Source organism: Mirounga angustirostris, unplaced genomic scaffold (genome assembly GCF_029215605.1).
Source record: "Mirounga angustirostris isolate CCGP_5_RB_7025 unplaced genomic scaffold, mMirAng1.0.hap1 SCAF_4, whole genome shotgun sequence".
Classification (NCBI taxonomy): Eukaryota; Metazoa; Chordata; class Mammalia; order Carnivora; family Phocidae; genus Mirounga; species Mirounga angustirostris.
This window is the reverse complement of record NW_026991712.1, coordinates 179,169,259-179,190,497: the sequence shown is the minus strand read 5'-3', so window position 1 is coordinate 179,190,497 and position 21,239 is coordinate 179,169,259. Positions and strand designations below refer to the sequence as shown.

At 47.6% G+C, this 21,239-nt stretch overlaps 1 protein-coding gene across 1 annotated transcript in view; it reads left to right on the top strand.

The window, feature by feature from the left end:
- The window catches only part of FHAD1 (forkhead associated phosphopeptide binding domain 1), a 129,681-nt gene that overhangs the window by 25,402 nt on the left and 83,040 nt on the right, over positions 1–21,239 (top strand). Inside the window, exons 3-4 of the mRNA XM_064589895.1 lie at positions 67–273; positions 16,481–16,748. Of these exons, the coding sequence (XP_064445965.1) occupies positions 67–273; positions 16,481–16,748 (475 nt within the window). The remainder of the gene's footprint in view (positions 1–66; positions 274–16,480; positions 16,749–21,239) is intronic.

The window sequence follows — 21,239 nt, the reverse complement described above, 5'->3', positions numbered from 1 at the left end:
CGGTACCCAGTGCTCACTAGTAGATGTTGGGGCCCTGGTTACAGCTGTCTTCCTTCTGTATTTCAGTCTGCTGACATCGACAACCATCATGCACTTATTGAATATAATGAGGCCGAGGACAGCTTTGTTCTCCAGGACTTCAATTCCCGAAATGGCACCTTCGTCAACGAGTGCCACATTCAGAATGTGGCCGTGAAGCTGCTACCCGGAGACATCCTGAGATTTGGGTCTGGAGGGCTGACCTACGAACTGGTCATCGAAAACCCACCCTCGGTGAGTCCATGCCCTTGCAGGGTAGGGGGCCAGAGGCGCCATGTCCTGTTGCCTTTTGTGCATCCAAAGGGTGGTGCTTGTCCAGAACGTGCCACCCGGATTTCATGCTGTGCATACAAGTGACATTGACCCACCCGACCTTGCAAGGTTCACACCAATCCAGCCCAATCCTGGTGGGGTGTGCATCCTAGCACCCTCTTCTGGGCATTTCCTGGAATGACGTGTAAGAGTTGTAGAGGGGCGAACTCCGAACCATAGCGTTTTCCTGGAAACGCAAAGCTTGGTTAGGGCAAGAGGAAAGCAGGCGTGTGCTTTTGAAAACTCAGAAATGGATGCTTCTTTTTAGGCAGACCAGTACTCTGCAGCTTCCTTGCTTTGTGACCTCAGCCAGGGTTCTTTATATGCCTGGGTCTCGGGCTTCCGATGCTGCACGGCATTGAGAGGGTACCTATCTGTAAAGCGTGAAAGTCAGTGTCCGCCTCCGGCAGAGAGTCAGCACATGGCCCCTCTTGTCATACCCCCGATCAGAAACATCCCTGGGATCCTGACCTAAAATATGGCCCCAGTTTAAGCAAAATGCAATATAAAACTTCCTCATTAAAGCTCAGTCCCAAGGAACACACCGTTCATGGGGGAGGCAGGCTGGGGCCAGGTTGAGCCGGGAGGCGCGGGGGGCTGGTTAGCGGCTCAGGCTTTGGTCAGAATCCCAGCTCTGCCACTCGCATATCTCATGCGCTCCTGAGCAAGCCTCTGGACCCCCCACAACCTCCTGTTTCTTCCTTTTCTTCCTCTATAAAATGGGGCCAATGACAGCAATTACCTTGCAGGCTCACCTTGAGGGTGGAAAGAGATGATTATAATTGTAAAACTAGCATGGTGCCCGTTCACGGTGAGCACACAATTAACATCTGTCACTTGTGTCCAAGAGAGATGGCATCTTTATCTTACTCACCGCCCCCCAAGAACGCTACATGGACTGAGGCCTCCAAGGCTTAAAATCCTTTCTGGAATAAGGCTGGGTATAAATAAATCAAATTTAGAGGATCTAGACAGACTCCTGGGGTTTTGAGCCCACAGGCAGACCTAACTGTGCACCCCAGGAAGATGGACGGCGTCCCTCAGGTTGCGTGGGTCATGATGCCACATCCATCACATTTGGCTTTGAAGATGTGGGGCAGGCAGATTTTTCAGCTGCTGCTCAGCTGCCTTATCCTCCTTAGACCATTAAAGTATGTTTGCTCATGGAATGCACCAGGGTCCTGGGGCAGCACTGAAAGGGGGTGCTCCTGACCCAGAAGGTGTTGACCTGATCAAGAGTTCTCAACATGGATAATAAGGACCCCCCCACACACACACCCACATCAGAACCCTGTGGGGAGCAGACCAACAATGCAGATCCCTGGGCCTCATTCAGGCCCAAGGACTTATACTTAAGGTTGCCAGAAAAAACACAGGACACCCAGTTAAATCTGAATTTCAGAGAAACAACAAATAATCTTTTAGTATAAGTATGTCCCAAATATTGCAAGGGATCGCTTATGCTAAAAAAATTATTTAGTATTTGTCTGAAATTCAGAGTTAATTGGATACTCTATATTTCATTTATATCTATTTTTTTTTAAAGATTTTATTTATTTATTTGACAGAGAGAGACACAGCGAGAGAGGGAACACAAGCAGGGGGAGTGGTAGAGGGAGAAGCAGGCTTCCCGCCGAGCAGGGAGCCCGATGTGGGACTCGATCCCAGGACCCTGGGATCATGACCTGAGACGAAGGCAGACGCTTAACGACTGAGCCACCCAGGCGCCCTATATCTATTTTTTTAATCTACGTATTTATTTATGTTAAATCTGGTGACCCTACACAGCCTCCCTGGGAGTGGGGCCTGCATTGGGGAATATGCATTCTCACAGGCTCCTTGGTGATTCCGATGTACCCCCAATAGAAGGGAAGCCTAAATATGGAATCCCTTGTATAGAGCATTTACAGATATTTTTCCTGAACCAGAGAAAATGGAGTTTCAAACCCCAAGCCTGTAAATCCAAGTTTGTGAAGTTTGAGTCAATGTTTCTCAAATATGTTTGATTATAAGAATGTTTCTGGAATGTTCAACAAAATTACAGGTTCCCAGAAAGCCCTGCCTGGGAAATTCTTATTTTGTGGCTTGCCAGCAGGGGAAAGACCAACAGTGTTTGCATTTTTTTCATATGAAGATATTTATGGAAGTATTATTTATAGGGACACAAAAATTGAAACTTAAATATCCATCAAAAGGGGGCCTTGTTTGAAAAAACTACAAGGAGTGCGTTCATATATGGAAAACTGCTGCTTTTTTAAGAAATAGCTTTATGGAGGGGCGCCTGGGGGGCTTAGCCAGTTAAGCGTCTGACTCTTGATCTCAGGGTCGTGAGTTCAAGCCTCGCATTGGGCTCCAAGCTGGGCATAGAGCCCACTTAAAAAAAAAAAAGGGAAAAAACCCAGCTTAATGGAGATATGATTGACATACAATCAGCTGCACATGTTTAAAGGATAAAATCTGATGGGCTTTGATTATGTAAAGTAAAATTTACATAACATAAACTTCATTCATTGTAAGCCTGTGATTCAGCCCATTTTTGTATGTTTTTTTAAAAGATTTTATTTTTTATTTGAGAGAGAGAGAGAGAGTACAAGCAGGGGAAGAGGGAGAGCTGAACGGGAAGCTTGATGTGGGGCTCGATCCCAGGACCCTGAGATCATGACCTGAGCGGAAGGCAGACGCCTAACCAACTGAGCCACCCAGGTGCCCCCCGTTTTAGTATGTTTACGGAGTAAGACATCACCACAACCTTTCAGGACATTTCCCTCCATTTCTGTTACTCCCCCAAAAAACCTTGGAGAGGGGCGCCTGGGTGGCTCAGTCAGTTAAACGTCTGCCTTCGGCTCAGGTCATGATCCTGGGGTCCTGTGATCGAGCCCTGCATCGGGCTCCCTGCTCCGTGGGGAGCCTGCTTCTCCCTCTCCCACTCCCCCTGCTTGTGTTCCTTCTCTCGCTGTGTCTCTCTCTCTGTCAAATAAATAAATAAAATCTTTAAAAAAAAAAACAAAACAACCTTCGAGGTACTTGGGTTTTTTTGTTTGTTTTTAATTTTTAATTTTAAAGATTGTGGCCAACTACTGAAAATATTCACCATCGTAACCGTTTTTAAGTATAGAGTTCCACGCCATTACATTCGCATGGTTCTACAGCAGTCTCCAGAACTCTGTTCATCTTCCCAAACTGAAACTTGGTGCCCATTAAATAAAAACTCCCTCCTCCTTCCGCCCCCAGCCACCGTTTTTTCTGTCTCTCTGAATTTGACCGCTCTGGGCACCTCGTGTAAGTGGAATCTAACAGTGTTTGTCCCTTTGTGACTGTCTCGCTCCACTTACGTAGTATCATGTCCTCAAGGTGCATCCATGTTGTAGCAGGTGTCAGAATCCCCTTCCTTTTTGAGTAAAGGGATGCTTTTGAGCTGAGTAATATTCCATCGTGGGTCTACACCACATTTCGTTGAGCCGTTCATCCATCGATAGTTGTTCCCACCTTCTGGCTGTTGTGAATAAGGGTGTCATGCACAGAGATGTCTAAGTATGGAAGGGGTACTTCACTTTACAAGGTGTTTCTGATATAAGTGTAAGAAACAATGATGACGACCTCGAACCTTGACTACAGAAGGAGAGGACACTTGGTAAAAAGAGAAATCAGTGGAGTAGCAGGAGTTACAGATATGAACGACACTGTGCTAAGCAATTTGCCTGCTCTCCCTTATTTAACACTCACAACAACCTACGAGGTGGGTTCTCTCATGATCCCCATCTTACAGACAAAGAATCCAAAACTCAGAGAAGTTAAGTGATTTCCCCAGCATCACACAGCTGGTCAATGCAGAATTCATCTCTGTCCCCACTTGTGGGGAACAGAGGGAAGAAAACCATTTAATCTAACGCTAGCCAGAGCAATATCCCCGACTGGTTTTCAAAGACAGCAAAGCACACTTTTGTGGGCACTTGAATATACACACATTTTTTTCCATTCTTATTTCTATAAGCATTTGCGTCCCGCTTCATTCCCTCAAGTGACTGCAGTCAGCTGCTCAAATGTTCTGCAGGCCTGTGCCCAGGGCGCTTATAGCAGCCTGGGCTTTCCCAGGGAGCCACCTTTCCCTGCAGGCTCTCCCCTCCTCCATCCTCCCCAAAGTGCTCTCTGCTCAGGGCATTCCTAGATTGAGAGACTTTCATGCAAGCATCCTCTGAGCTCTTAGTAATGGAGGGGTCCTCTGCAGGGCCTGAGTGAGGGTAGGCTTATGGACTGGAAGGAGGGAAAGTAGGACGGACAGAAGGAAGGTAGGGCGGTAGGAAGGAAGGAAGGAAGGAAGGAAGGAAGGAAGGAAGGAAGAGGAGGTAATGAAGGGCATCTCTCATTAAATACTTTGAGGTCCAGCTTTTCTAGGAAATTTGTGGCCATCCTGATTGCTGCATACTCTTGTTTCTGGCTGGGTTTTTGGGTCCCTGGTGAGGGCACTGTGTTTTCCCCTGAGGTAGAGTTTTCAAGGAGGATCATCATGATGTCAAAAGGGATGGGCATGATCAGAGCTATTCTCTTCCTGACAGAGTTCCCAAATGAAAACATTTATTTCAGGCTTTGTGGTGACCATACCAATCAGAAGGGATGTGACCGCCTTTTCTTGGGGATGGGGGGTGGAGGGTGGTGGGAGGTCGGGGAGCCACATGTATTAGTAGATGTCACGGTGGGGAGAGTGTGTGTCCTGGTCAGGCTGCCTCGAGCACAGTCCCAGCCCTGCGCTTACACTGTGGGCTCGTGCCCAAGTCACCCCACTCTCACAGCTTGGTTCCTGCTGCTGTAAACTCAGGGCACTACCGGTCCCTACCGCATGAAGTTACTGTGGCGTTAAGTTCATAATGTATGTAAATCGCTTGGCCTGGCGTCCAGCCCCTCTGACAAGGTCATGGTAACTCTCAGCTTTAGAACCAAGCAAATAAGCATGTTAGCAGCCAGGATGCATGCCTCTTCTGGGAGTTAGACAGGACAGGAAGGACCCCCAAAACCTCCCCAGCCAGCAGATGGATACATGTCCATATAAATTACCTGTGGGATGACATCCAAGATGAAAAAATACCCCCAAAACCCCTCTTGGTTGACAAAATACATTGGCACCTGCCCCCGGGGGATATGTCCAGGAACATGCTTTGTAAATCATAGTTCTTCCGCCGAAGTCTATAGGGCCGCCATTTTGCACAACTCCAGAGTCACCATTCACATCAGAGTCCATGTGGAGGGCGCCACCCCCCCACCCCAGCTAGGCAGGACATGAGCTGCAGGGACATTTGCAATGCCCCCCAAAAAACAATTAAGTAATAAGAGAGTCTCTGCTTCAGCATGAGGCATGGGCAATTGAAGTCACATCCGGACATGGCTGCCATATTGTGGGTTTTGTCTGTGGTTGCCTTTTGGAGTGCTTTCTGATCTCCGGGAAGGGAGGTGTGGAAACAAGCTGTCCTATTCATGGTAGTGGTATTCTGATCAAGCAGAGGGGCAAGGAAACCCACCTTGCCCAAATCTATAAATCGGGTCTTTCTCTGTTCTGAAATATGGCAAGTCTAAGGGAAATGTGCAGAAGGAAGAAAGGCAGCCAGACGTCCCAAGTGATGTGTACAGTTGTTTCATGAATGGGTTGACAGCCCTTGGCAGCGGTTTTCCTCGCCCCGTGCATGGCCCCATCAGCAACCACCCCAGATCGGGCTCTGGGCTACCCTTGCCCACAGGGGCCAGTGGGGGGCCCCACAGTGGTAAACATGACTACCCTTCCCTTTAGCTGCTTGGCCCTGTTCCCAGTCCAGCCACACTGTCCCATGTGACCTGGATACCTCCTTCGTCCTTCCTGCAATGTCATGACATCCCACCCGACACAAAGAGCACCTCTATCAGCCCCGCACCCCTTGCTGCTTGCCGCTGTGATGGGGAAGCTCTGCAGATACAGTGAAGAAAGCAAGCGCTTTGGATTTCGATAGACTCAAGTTCAAATTCCAGCTACAACTTATGTCACCTCTCTAAGCTTTTGTTTCCAGTTTCTGCCAAGGAGATACTCATTAATCACAGGTCCCCCTTCTCCCTTCAGAATTTCTGTAGAGGTCATTGGGACCACCCTATCATTGTGTAAATGGTGCTCAAAGATTTCCTGCGACTTCCTCAAGGTTATGTATTGGTTACAGCCAGCGCTGGGATTGAAAGGCTGCTCTCCTGAGTCCCTAGGGGTCCAGGGGCTTTTCCTAACCTGGAGCCCCATGGTGCTGCGAGAGCTCAGGCAGGTCCTTCACTGCAGGGCGGTCAAGGCACGTCCTGGGGGCCCCAGGCCAGCCTGCAATTGCACCTGCTGATGGGGAAGATGTATCATGGCAGTAAAAACGAAAGCCACCAATAGCAGAAGAAAATGCAATTGCACTTATTGGCTTCCTTATTTGCCTCCACTAACTTTTTACCCGGATATTGCTGCAGCTCCTGGGCAAATCCAGCCACACCCTTTCTTTTTCCTCTTTGCTGCTGATGATAATGTCTGATGGCTACTGTTCAGTGTTCACATACCACGTACCAGGAAGTACTTTAAGCGTGGTACATGCGCTATCTCGTTCACTTCTCACCAACTAAGAAGTAGCTGTTACCATCCTGATATTTCAGATGAGGCACAAAACGAACACATTCGTCAGGGTCACACAGATGGTCAGGGACAAAGAGGGAGCAGCACCTGATTCTGTGCAATGCTGAATCCCACGCTCCTAACCAGAGGTTGGCAACCTACAGCCCACAGGCCAAATCCAGGCCATCACCTGTTTCTGTAAATAAAGTTTTATGGGAAACCAGCCATCCTGTTCACGTCGGCGTAGCTAAGTCTGCTGTCCCGCTACGGCGGCAGAATTAGCTGGGCAGAGCATGCGGCACACAAAGCTGGAAACATCTACTGCCTGGCTCTACGGGAAACATTGACCAGCCTCTGTTTATAACCCCATGCTCCACCGACTCTCCTCTTTTCCTTAGTTTTCTGAAAGAAGAGCTGAAAATGGAGATGAGGACAGGGAGAAGGAGCTAGCCCAGCCCGAGCCCGCCTGTGTTCCAGAAACTGCTGCTCAATTGCTTTTACTTGGTTAACTGAGGAATAAGAAAAAAAATAGGCAAGCTAAAAAAATAGATTTGAACAGTCTTTTCACCACATCTTTTTTGAAAAAGCTGGAAATATGTGGTTCTAAATATGTAGATACATTATATATATGCATTTGCACATGTCGTAATATAATCACATTAAGACATATCTGATAGATATCCTAGACGTTAATATATAATATATACAACAGATGCATATTATACATTTTACTGTTTCTTCCATTGGAAAGTTTTCTTTTAAAACTTGGAATGTTGTTCCTGGTATAACTTTTGAAAAGATATTTGGGATTTGTAGTCTGAAGTCCGCTGTAGCTAGAGAACTGTTTATTTTTCAACGTTTCTCTATGTGATGTTTCACTACTGGTCTTATGGTTGGTTCCTTGGTCTTAAATCACTTCTTCTCTGGGCCACTGCTTTATTTTTACAAGTTTAAAGATAAATGTGGTGCCTGTTTACAGTCTGGTGGGTTGTATTTGAGTATATCATAACCTGCATAACACCTCTCATTCTGACTACATCCTGATGCTTGTGCTAAAGTCTCAATAAGCATATTTTCCAGGAAATTTTATTGTTTGCAAGTGTCAGAAACCCAACTCAAACAGCCTAAGGCATGGGGCGGGGGGTGGGCGGGAGGAGCTCATGTAACTGAAAAGGCCAAAAGTACCAGCTTCAGGCCCAGCTGGATCCAGGTGCCCAAACAATGGTCAGGAATCTCTTTTTCATCTAGCTTCACAATCTCAGGCAGTCCCTTGCCTTACCTGTAGTGAGGTGGTGGCCAGCATCCCCAGCACCCTCTAAATTTAGCAGTTCCAAGAAAAGTAGAAATTTCTTAATTAGCTTGACTTGGACCACATGCCTATCCCTGAACCAATCACTGAGGCCAGGGACAAGGAATGCTCTGATTGCCAGGCCTAGGTCATGGTCTCTCCCCTGGAGCAGAAGGGATCAGCCCCACCAGAATTACATGGACCAAAATTGGGGGGGGGGGCAGGCTGTCTGCTCCACAAAAATTAAGGTGCGCATCCAGAAGATGGAGAAATGGATGCAGGGTAGGCAAAACAAACAAAGAAACTCCAGATGTCCGTGACATCAGGAAGCATTACCCCTGCCTCAACCGAACCTTCCTATAGGATTGAGAGTAGGAATTTGGGGGAAGAGGGAAGAAAATGAGAAACAATCCACTTTTCCATTGGAAAAGCCCCAAGCCAATCCCCAAAGAAGCGGAGTAGCTCATTCCTCTCCTCTGGTGAATGGGTGTGATGAGAAGCTCATGGAGTTGGGGGCTTATTGGTCCATCCTGGAGAAGGGTGGCATTTCCATCTTCATGGCACCTTTGCATAGATTCCATTCTTGAGAAGATGTGGCTTTGCCTGTCCCCAGGCTTGAGGGACCAGTGACCAAATGGACCAGAGAGCTCTTCAGAACAAACCTCTTGCTAGGCAAGCTTTGTCATCCCCAACCTGATCTCGTAGGTGTGGGACCTGCTGATGTGATGAGGCGCCCTGAGGCCAGGTGTTTCTTGTCAGAGGAGATTTTCTGAGGCCAGTGGCTTGTAGGGCCTGGGCAGCACATGCCTCAGGAGGTGTCCTCAGCAAAAACTCACACAAAAGGACTCTTGAGGTCTGTGTTGTCATCAGATGTCTACAGGCCACCCAGATGACATCGGAGGGCAGGGCGGGGATGCAGAGAGAAATGCGCAGGTGAAGCCTTAGCATCCAGGCAAAACAACCCAGCCCAGGAAACAAGGGACCGACCGTGGCTGCTTACGGTGTCCTCTGGAAGCTCACACTCTATGATCACACTAGAACCACCTTGCTGCTTCTCTTTTCTTAACTTAGTGGGAGATCAATCATTCTTTGACCCCTTCAGTCTCAATCTGGCAAGACTGACCTGAAATAGACCTCATCTAGGGGTAGAAGAGGCTATTTGCAAAAATCTGGGTCTTTTCTCATTAGACTCTATTTCCCATTTTGTGGACTGACCAGGAAGCTAGTTAGAACATGAAAGGGAAAACTGGAGGCGCCTGGGTGGCTCAGTCGGTTAAGCATCTGCCTTCAGCTCAGGTCATGATCTCAGGGTCCTGGATTGAGCCTCATGTCAGGCTCCCTGCTCAGTGGGGAGTCTGCTTGTCCCTCTGCTTCTCCCCCTCCCCTGCTTTCCCTCTCTCTCTCAAATAAATAAATAAAATCTTAAAAAAAAAAAAAAGAAAGAAAAGAAAGGGAAAACTCTAGGCTAGAAGACTTACAGACAATGGAGAAATTCAATGGGCCAGATCTCCTTTTTAACCCAGCTGGTAAAAATCCAAATGAATGATTCTTATGAACCCCTCAAACAGACCGCCTTTCTGAAGCTCCAGAAATTATATATAACCTGTCCCGTCCCTGTTCCAAATGCATAATCCCGATTTCTCACACTGAAAGTCTTGGACACAATTTCTCCTTTTCTAGGGGACTTAGAATTATTACCCCACTTGGAGTTAGTGCAACATCCCAGGAGCGGCTGAGGTAGGGAAGGCTGTTGGCCCTTGTGCCAAAGAGTGCCCCCTGCTGGCTGTTGGCGCTAACAGCTGTGTTTTCTAGTCTATCCAGTTGAGCCTCCTTGCTGTGGTCAGTGTGACTGTTTTCCACCTTCACCCCTTCCAGTCATTACAGTTGTGTAGCTACAAGAGTAAAGTTTAGTAAACTTTATTTTGTAAACTTCTGGGGCTGGAAGCAGTCCCAGAGAACTCTCCCATGAGTAAGCTACATTAGTAGTTGCGTAAGGATTTTGTAGGGTTTTCTCCTGGTAACTCAAAGCCTTTCTTCCCCGCCCCCCGCCCCCAGCCAAGGAAATAACATTTTCATTTTGGAATAATTTCTAGATTTACATAAAAGTTGTAATGATAGTAGTACAGAGAGTTCTTGTATACCTCTCCCTCCATTTCCCCCATTTTAAGCATTTTACATTACCATAGTAGAGTTTTCCAAACCAAGACACCAACATTGGCCCACGATTATTAACTGAACTTCAGGCTCCATGACCTAACACAGGGCACCATGCTGCCTTTCATCACTATGTCTTCTTAACCTCCTCTGGTCTGGGACAATTTCTTGGTCTGTCTTTCGTGACCTCAGTAGTCTTGAGGAATACTGACCAGGGGTCATTCTCCAGGATACCTGATTGGATTGCATTGTGGTCATATCTGATTTGCCTGATCCTCTTCTCTTATTAGGTTGGGGTTATGGTTTTCAGAAAACATGCCACAAAGGTGAAGTGTCCTTGTCACATATCAGGGGGTACCCAATATCCACATGACATCCCTGGGGATGTTAACGTCTTCCCTTGGCTAAGCTGGTCTTTGCCAGGTTTCTCCACTAGAAAGTTACTACTTTTCCCCTTTCGTACTCTAGTCTTTGGAAGCAGGTCATGTGTATAGCCCACCCCAAAGGAGAGGGGAGGAAGGAGCAGACAGTGGGAATCAAGCTCCACCTCCTGGAGGGGGGCCTATCTACATATGCTAAATTCTTCTGTAAGGAAGATTGTCTCTCCTTCCCTGTTTATGTATTTCCTGAATCGTGTATTTATATCAGTATGAACTTGTGTATATTCCGTGTATACTTTGGGTTATGATCCAATACTACGTTTTCTGTCTTGCCGCTCAAATAACTCCAGCCTTGGCCACTGGGAGCTCTTTGAGGTTGGTTGCCATGTCCCTTGACAGGTCCCCACCCTTGGCTTTGGAGGACCTCCTTACTTTCCGCTAGTATAAGATGAGCCAGGCTTGTGGTGTATTTTCCCCACCCCACCTCCAGAATCAGCCAAAGGCCTCTTGACTTGTGCTCTGTTTGCCAGTTGTCCCATTCAGTTCAGCCAGCTGACGCCCGCAGCACGTCCCAGGCACGGTTCGGGGTGCTGGGCACAGCCATGCTCCGCTTGAAAATGTTTACCAACCAGCTCTCTGGAAAAAGTAAAGCATGCACACAGAGTGTAAGCCTTACTGATGGAGAGAATGTGTAACACATTCTCTACAAATAATAATAAAATATACACTGCTCTTTATCGTAAGTTGCATATAGCCAATCGACCCTCACAGAGCGCTTTCCCTGACGGGCTGAATGCTCACACCCACAGCCAACTTACCTTCATGACTGACGAGAGAGTGGGTTCCCAACCTGAACGTGGGTGGATATCTTTGTTTGCATCCACAAGTAAACAAGGAAGATGTATGTTGGAACTTCACGTGTTTATCAGTGGCCTCTTTGCTGTACCAGATAATAGTTTTTGAATACTTCCTCGAGAACTATTTCGCCGATTTTACATGCTACTCATAATTTAATGGCTCTAGACATAACATGCTTTTATATAATTTACATTGTTAACATTTTCGCCAGAACCTCCTTAAGTGTAGACGATCAGCAAAACAAAAAAGATCAAGCTCTGATTTACAGTATGTCCTGATTTCTGTGGTATAAATACTTCCATCAAGACCAATGTCAAGCGACCAGTGAGACCTCACTGAATACAGAGATGCAGAGAGACGAGCGGTAACGCACACATATGTAGAGTTAAATAACCTCAAGAGCATGAATAATAATAAAATATAGTAAAATAATTAGGAAGGGTGAGTTCTAACTATCTGTTACCTTTGTTTCTAATATCATTTAATTGTATGTTTATGTAATTTGATTTTTATTAATGGCTGTGTCTCTCAACCAGCTCAAGAAACTCCTGGGCGGGGCACCTGGGTGGCTCAGTCATTAAGTGTCTGCCTTCGGCTCAGGTTATGATCCCAGGGTCCTGGGATCGAGCCCCACATCGGGCTCCCTGCTCGGCGGGAAGCCTGCTTCTCCCTCTCCCACTCCCCCTGCTTGTGTTCCCTCTCTCGCTGTGTCTCTCTCTGTCAAATAAATAAAACCTTTAAAAAAAAAAAAAAAGAAACTCCTGGGCATTTAGTAACTGGCTCTCACGAGCTGGTAGCGGCTGGCCCCAGCACACCCCTGGTACAGAGGACATGCCCCCGTCCTGCTCGGGTGGAGGTTGGTTGGTGTCCTCTGAGTAACATCCAGCGTGTGCCATATGAATAACACTTCCATAAAAGAGTTGTCAGTGTTCCTAGAAAATCCTGTTTCCGTGCAACATCTTGTGGTCCTTCACACTGTTTCTTTCTTATTTTCTTTCTTATAACTCAGAAAATCTCCTATTCCTCACTAATCAATCGTTTAAGACCCTTTCGTGGGTATAGAAAGCAGGTATAAAATCATGACTTTGAATAACCTCAAAGCTCTGAGAGCACGGTGTTAGAGTCAAACAGCATCACTTCTTCCTGGCTGTGGGACCTTGGGCAAGTCACTTAACCTCTCTGAGCTTCAGTTTCTTAATCCACAACATGGGGGTAAAAATGCCTCCCCACCTCCGAGATTATCCTGGCAATCAGATGAGAACACATATGTTCAGTGCACAACACAGTCTCCGGCACATGTGTGCCTTCTCGACATGGTGGCTCATAGTCATAGAAGTATCGGCAATTACAAACAACAGAGCTTGTGACAGGCTCTCCAAGGGCATGGTATACTTCACTTTCTACCCAGCTTCCAGGGCTTCCTGGCAGAATGCGTGTGTCCTGTAGGCACCCTGTATCCAAAATACCTTGATTACTTTAGAGTGTCCCATTCAGCCTGCACAGGGCTAAAAGCACATACTGGAAAGATAACACAAAGAACAAGTAGATAATCTGAAAAAAATGGATTATGTTTTCTTGAGTAAATCATTTCCAGGTGTTTGTTCAAGCTGATATAAATTCAGCAGTGGCTGTGTCATGGTTAATCCAGGTGGTTGACAACCTGCTATTTTAGAGAGAGTGTGAACATCACATATGCTCCCTCAAAAACAAAACAAAAAAACATGCAACATGCCATAGGGTCAGAGAATGGGGGGAAAAAAAGAACAAGAAAAGGCATTAGCATGTATTTTTAAACTAAAGTTTCTAAAAGCAGACTTGTTGATAACTGACCTTGACCCCAACCTCTGTGTACATTCTAATGTGAGCACAGCCCAGAACCAGCTTTTTAATGTGAGTCTTTTTGTGTTTGCTTTACCCCTGCCTATTTCCTTATAGTTACCGGCAGCAATTTCTGAGAAAACCTTGACCTTGCCTATTATAGAGCAAGCAGGCAAACCAGAAAAAATCAACTTTAACCTTCCAACTAAAGCTATCCACAATCAACAAGCTTGAGAAAGAAAATGAAAAGCTTTATAGTTTTATTTTTGAAGCCAAAAAGCCGATTGGAGGCTTTGCTGCATTCGGGAGTCCCTGGCTCCTCCCCATTTAGACACCCTATGGTTAGGGCTCTGTGCTGTTCTAGCTGGCCTCATGGGGCTAAGCAGCTCAGGGCACCCAAGCCAGGGCTCAAAGTGAGCTTCCCGGCGTGCACGTCCACGTTCACAGCAGCATGGTCACAATAGTCAGAGTGGAAACAACCCAAGTGCCCTCTGACACTGAATGGATAAACAAAATGTGACGTATACAAAAAGGAAGGGAATTCTGACACCTGCTACAATGTGGATGAACCTTGAGGACCCGCTGCTCAGTGAAATAAGCCAGTCACCAAAAGACAAATGCTGTGTGATTCCACTTACCTGAGGTACCTAGAGAGTCAAATTCATAGAGACAGAAAGTGGAATGCTGGGTGCCAGGGGCTGGGGGGAGGGGAAAGGGGAGGTGTTATTTCATGGGGACAGCGATTCAGTTTTGCAAGATGGAAACTTTCTGAAGATCTGTCTCCCAGCAATGTGAGTGTCCTTAACACTCCTGAACCCTGCACTTAAAAATGGTTAAGATGGCAAATTTTATGTTATGTGTGATTTACCAAATTAAAACAGCAATAGCTTCCATCTCTCGGTGCCCGGGCCCCACTCCCTCATCCGCGGGGGCTACATTCTCGAGTCTGGGAGGTCTTTCCAGATCCTGGTGTCCAGCCGCGGGTCCCACGGGTCCTCCGATTGGATCACATGCCCCACTACTGGACCAATCACGATGCCCAGGGGATGTGATTGGCTGAGTATGTAGCCCCACCCACAAGAAGGAGCTCGGCTATTGGGTGGGGGATTCCCCGGGAATCTCCCAAAGGACCCGAGTGGGTTCTGGCCTGAGCGCTAGGGAAGTGGAGCACTGGAGACCCCCGGTGTGTTCACTCCTGCTAGCATCCTTGCAGTTGGTTAGCGGTGAGCAGGTTACCTGAGGACCCCAGCGCGAGAGGGAGTTCCTCCACCCCTGCCAGTAACCTCTAGATTTGCTCACCAGCAGGCTGGGGGTAAACCACATTAGAATTTACCCTTTGTCACCTTGGGCCCATTCGTTCAATAAATATTTATTAAACTGACGGGAAAAGTTATAGGAGTGACTGAGGCAAGAGGAGGGGAAGGGAAGGGACAGAGTGGATGGAGAAGTCAGGGCAGGGGCAGGGCACCTCAGCCGCGGAGAGTGAAGACAGGAGGAAGGCACAGATGGAGAGACTAAGGTGTTGACAGTGGAGAGAAATTCGAAACTGTGCAGAGGGTAACAGATTCCCAGCACCCTGCCAAGTCTGTTCCTGAAGCAGATGTAAAGTGGGCCAGTAACATTAGGTATGCTGGGCCAGATGTCTCCAGGCAGTTGGAGCTTGGAGCTTGATTTCCCCCGAACACTGTTCTCATCGGCTCCAAGAAAGAGTCTTCAGAGGGAACGCACAGGATCCTTGACTTGCTGGGGAAAGACTGGACCAAAAGCTTGGTTCAGGAGACTGAGTGAGCGGGAGAGCCTTCCTCTTGAATAAAATCCAACTGAAGCTCTGCAAGCTGGTGCTCATATTTTGGAAGTGTCTGTTTCTCTCTGTGTGCCTCTGAACTCATATTCTCTCCAGTCTACAGAAGGAGAAATGTGAGCCAAGGGGAATAGATGTGTGGCCCTACATAGGTCCTGACAAACATTTGAACTTAGTGTGTTTTTTCTGCCAAGAGAAGGGAGTGAGGGTTGAGAGACAGAAACAGAAACAGGGGTCATCAGACCTCCATCCCAGTTCCCTCCCCACCACGACCTGAGCCTGAGTAAATTCCTTAACCTCACCAAGCCTCAGTTTGTAAAGTAGGAATCAGGAGACCTGAAGGGCTATTGTGAGGAATGGATAAGGAAAGAGCAATAAATGACAGCCCGCCCCGGTGTCATTGTTTAACCCCTAGACACAGGGAGAAGCCACCACGGAGGCATTAAACCCAGGCACAAGCCAGGTGTCAGCCCCTCTATGTGCCTGGCCGAGGTTAGATGGAGTTGGGCTTGCTTCCCAATGACAGTGGCTGCAGACATCTTCCACGGGTCAGATGCTGAAACATTCCCTTGGTAGATATTTACGGAGCATCTCCCAAGAATCAGGTGTGGTAGACATTGAGGATCAAAGGTTAATGAGACAGTTGGGATTCCTGTTATCCCAGAGCTCTCGGCTTCGGAGGACAGATGGCGTAGAAGTGCCCAAGAGATGGGCAGTATGGATGGAAAGAAAGCGGGCTGGGGGTCCTAGAAAGCTGGGTGTGAATCTCAGTGATCTGTTCCCTCATTCTTTCACCCAGTATTCGAGGGCCTGCTCTGTATGTGCCAGGCACTTATTCTAGGTGCTGAGGATACAGGGGTGAGCAAGATAGACAAAAAGCCCTCTTCTCTTAGAGGTGACATTCTACCAGCTCAGAGGCTCACCAGCAAATCTGTGATCTTGGAAAGTCACAAGGTCTTGCTCAGCCCCAGTCTCACGACAGAAGAGTGTTGGGTGTATTAAATAGGGCAGTGCACGTGAACCTCTTGCCAGGATGCCTGGCATGAAGGCTGCCCCCAATTAATGGTGGGGTGATAGTGTGCAATGTGCAAACTTGGGGAGAGTCTGGGAGGGCTTCCTGGGGGAAGAGACTTATAAGGTGAGCCCCAGGGCAGCAATTATAGGGCTGGGACAAGAGTGGAGACCACCCCCCAGCAGATTGGAACCTCCTCTGACCCTCTTGTCTGCCCCTGCAGGTCTCCTTCCCATGGATGAGTGGTTCAGCACCTTGGCCAAGACCACAGCCACCTCGAGCCACACAGCAGTCGAAACAGTCACCCTCACCACCACAGATGCCCTTCCACCCAGGCATCCGGACACCACCAGTGCAGAGGAGCTGGTCCCAGGGGTTTCCCAGACCCACCATGGTCCCGCCTGCCTCCCACAAGCGGCCTGTGAGTGCTGGTGGGAAGATGTTCTCCTTTGTGGTGGATAGCACTCACAGGCCTCCCATCATCAAGCAAGGTATTCATGCGCGCTTCCCCTGGTGGCTTTGGGGATGGGCTTAGAGCCACAAGGGTGGGTCTTGATTTTTGCTTATTTTCTCCAATTCCAAAAGTAGAACACATTTAATTGTGAGAAAATCGGGGTTAGAGGTGCCTGGATGGTTCCGTCAGTTGAGCGTCCGACTCTCGATCTCAGCTCAGGTCTTGATCTCAGGGTGATGGGTTCAAGCCGCATGTTGGCAAAAGCCCAGGGTAGAGCCTACTTAAAAAAAAAAAAAATCAGGGATAAAGAGAAAGTAAGAAAATAGTTAAAGACCATTTGTCACCCTCATCACCCAATATCCCCTGTTGACTTTATGGGGCATATCCCTTCAGACTTCGTGCTCTGTACATTGACACCCGTCAGTGTCCCTGTGGCGAGTGTGTGGATGTGGGTGTGTGTCAATGTGTGTGTGTGTGTGTGTGTGTGTGCTTATATATGAATGTGTAGCAGGACTGTAAACTCACAGCTTTGACTCACATGTGCAGAAATATTGGCACCTGAAATCCCCCTTGGCCACAACAGCCTTAGGAGGTTTTTAAATATTTTATTATCATTTTACAGGTGAGAGGAGGCTGAGGCTTATTGAGGAAAATTACCTCCCAGATGTGACATATTCAATCTAGTCCAATCTAACATTTTTCAGTCAAATTTAAGGCTGGTTATCTCAGTCACTGTCGCTGTCACTCACAGCCTGGTCCCTCTGGGGACCAGCCTTCCCGGTTTCCTTTCCTCAACCCCTTTCCCAGAAGGTCTCATGGCATCTGAGGAGGGGACTTCCTGTCTGTCACTGTCCTCTTGGCCTCACCAGCGGGTTTGATTTAGTCCCTGGCATGATTCCGGTTTCCTCCATGCCTGTGATGTGAAGATCCCGTTCTCTGCCCTCTGCATCCCAGCCCCAGACCCCTTGGAGTCCCCAGGTGTCTCTGTGGCTTCGCATCCTCCACTGGTGTCACTCAGGACCGTTCACCTAATCACCTCCCTCAGCCATTCAAATAATAGTTATTGTTGTGAAATATACAAACAGAGGAGTAAATGAAATGCAGTTATATCATCTTCATCTTCATCTTCATCATCAGAGGAACCCTTACGTGCCATCAACAGCAAATGAAATTACTCAGCCATTTCCCCCCTATATTTTATAAGTATGAAAGTTTTCAAACATACAGCAAAGTAGAAAGAATTTGACAGAGAACATCCTACCTAATTGCATCATTAACATTTTGCTATATTCGGGGCTCCTGGGTGGCTCAGTCGTTAAGCGTCTGCCTTCAGCTCAGGTCATGATCCCAGAGTTCTGGGATCGAGCCCCACATCGGGCTCCCTGCTGGGCGGGGAGCCTGCTTCTCCCTCTCCTGCTCCCCCTGCTTGTGTTCCCTCTTAGGCTGTCTCTCTCTCTGTCAAATAAATAAATAAAATCTTTAAAAAAAAAACCATCTTGCTATACTCTATTGCATATCTGTCTAACCATCCTTCTACCCATTTGTTAACCCATCTTATTTTTTGGTATGTTTCAAAATAAATTGCACATATCTATAGTCTTCCCCCTTAATATGTTAATATATGTAACAGTAACCAGAGTTCAACAGTTTTTGTCTTTTTGATGTAAAATTAACTGCAACATATATAAGTTATCAATTGCTGCATGACAAATTCTCTCAAAATTTAGTAGCCTAAAGCAAACACACACACACACACACACACACACACAAAACCCCAAACATGTATTATCTGATACAGTTTCTGTGGGTCAGGAATTTGGGAGCAGCTTAGCAGGGTGGCTCAGGGTCACTTATAAGTTGCAGGTAAGCTGTTGGCCAGGACTGCAGTCTTCTGAAGGCTTGACGGGGGCTGGAGAATCTGCTTCCAAGATGGCGCACTCACGTAGCTGTTGGCAGAAGGCCCCACGTCCTCACAATAGGGACCTATCCAGAGAGTTGCTGGAGAATCCTCATGGAATAGCAGATGGCTCTTCCTGAGCAAGTGATCCAAGAAAGCAAGATGGAAACTACAACATCTCTTAGGGCAAGCCTCCAAAGCTACTCTGTCATTACCCAAGTCAGCTCCATCCAGGTTGGGAGAAGACAGCCCATGGGCCTGAATACCAGGAGGCAAGTGTTATTGGCAGCCCTATCTTAGAGGCTGGCTACCACAGTCTGCCCTTTGATCCTCAAGGATTCACCCCACCTCACTTGTACCACTCCCTCACCCTCTCCCAAGTTCCCCCAAAGTCTGACCCCATTCCAGCATCAGCCTAAATTCCAGAATCTCATCATCTAAATCAAGTCCAGGAGCAGATGAGGCTCACTAGGTGTAGTTCCTTAAGTTCAGCTTCTCAAGTACCATTTCCAGCAATCTGAAGACCTTTGAACTAAAGAGACGGGTCGTCTGTCCCTCACACACCCAACATACACTGGTGGGACACACATAGCATACTGCTGTGGACACGCCTTCTGTTCAAAAGGGAAAAACAAACACACAGGAGTGCTTGGCCCAAAGCATTCTGAAATCCAGCCAGGAAAATGTTGGAAGTTCCCTGATTAGGACTTAGACCTATTCTTGCCCAGAAATGACCCTCCATGGTGCTCGCCTCTGCCCTCTGGTTCCTTGGATCGGCCCTCTGAGTCCTCCTACCTTTTCCATGAAGGACATCACATGTTTGCAACTGTATAGTTTTATAGTCAGCTACCTGCCTATAGACGTGTGGGGTTCATTGGCTTCTTTTGCTTTTTTGGGTCTCTGCCTCCCTCAATCCACATCGGTAGTGTCCCTTATTGGGGTTCACCCAACTAGGCAAAAGCCATGCCCACATATTCCTTTGACATAAGCACTCCTCTGCCCTGGGCTTCTGCCAAGAGTGGGAGGGACAGCACTTCTTAGAAGCCCTATGCTTTGCCCAGATCATTCTCTGAGACACTGGCTCAGATTGTTCTGCATTCTTGACAAAGGATATTACAGTCTTACACTCAGCTTCATCTTCGGAGCATGTTTTCCTGAGAGTGCCCTGGATTTGACCTTTGCCCAGAACCTATGTCTTGCATTTCTTTTGCCACGTGGAGAGGCAGGGAATCTTCAAGCCCAACTGAGTCCCAGGTCCTTGTGGTTCAACAGTCCCTCCGTTGGCCTCTGTCCCCTCCCACATTCACAGTAAGTGCCAGAAAGGAGTCAGGTGGCACTCTGCCTGGGCTCCATCACCCAGTTCATTAGGAACATTTTCTACTTTCCCCATCACCACAGGCAATGTGTTATAAGACTTCCTGCCACCACATCACAGGGATCCTTATAAGAAGAGAAAGAGAAATAAGACAGACACACTGACCAGGGATACCTACACATGGAGGAAAGGCCATGTGAAGACACAGAAAGAAAGTAGCCATCTACAAGCCACGAAGAGAGGCCTCAGGAGAAACCAACCCTGATGGCATCTTGACCTTGGACTACCAGCCTCCAGGCTGTAAGGAATATCATTCCATTGCTGAAGCTGCCCAGTCTATGGTATTTCATCATGGCCGCTGAGCTGACCATTGCAAAGTCCATCCACTGTTGGAGAGGACAATCCAAGGGTGTGGATAGCAGGAGATAAGAACCATTGGTGCCATCTTGGAGGCCGGCCACCACACAATGAAAGGCATGCAGTCCAAATCCTAAAGACACAATGCAGGAACACACATGCTGTCCCTGGTGAGAACTGATAATTATCTGATAAGTTCCGGGAGAGCCAGACAGTTGTTAAAATATTGAAGCAACGGGCGCCTGGGTGGCTCAGTTGGTTAAGCGACTGCCTTCGGCTCAGGTCATGATCCTGGAGTCCCGGGATCGAGTCCCGCATCGGGCTCCCTGCTCAGCAGGGAGTCTGCTTCTCCCTCTCCCGCTCCCCCCTCCTGTGCTCTCTCTCTCTCTCTCATATAAATAAATAAAATCTTAAAAAAAAAAATATTGAAGCAACTTCTCTCCCATTTGGCAAATAGTTGTACCTTGAAACTTCTTAAAGCACCTCTATCTCCCACTCCTGCCATCCCACTGCCCCAGCCATCCCATCCCTCCCTCGGGGTTCTCCCCACTGGGACCTCCAAATGATCCAGCAGCTAGAGGGTTTGTCTTGAACTGAGTTAAGCCAGTTTGGTCACACATGGCCCCTTGGGTTCTCTTTGAAATGTAACAGGAGCCAGTAAAGACATTTGGGGCCGGTGGGGGAAATTGCTCCAGCACCTCCCTGCCTGGGTATAAGGAAAGCAAGTCTCAGATAAATTCTACTCCCATGCAGACTTCCAGTAAACAATATAGCAAAGGGGTCCCAAGCCTCATTCAGCCTGCCCTGTAGGTTTTATCAAGTCCAGGCTCTCTGTCCTTTAAGGGCTCCAGCTGTCACCTGGTAGAAAAGGCTCACTCAAGACAGCCAGGACAAGGGCACAAGGGCATCTGGAGTTACTCCCAGAGATGGCATCAGATGGCAAAGATCATCTGGACACA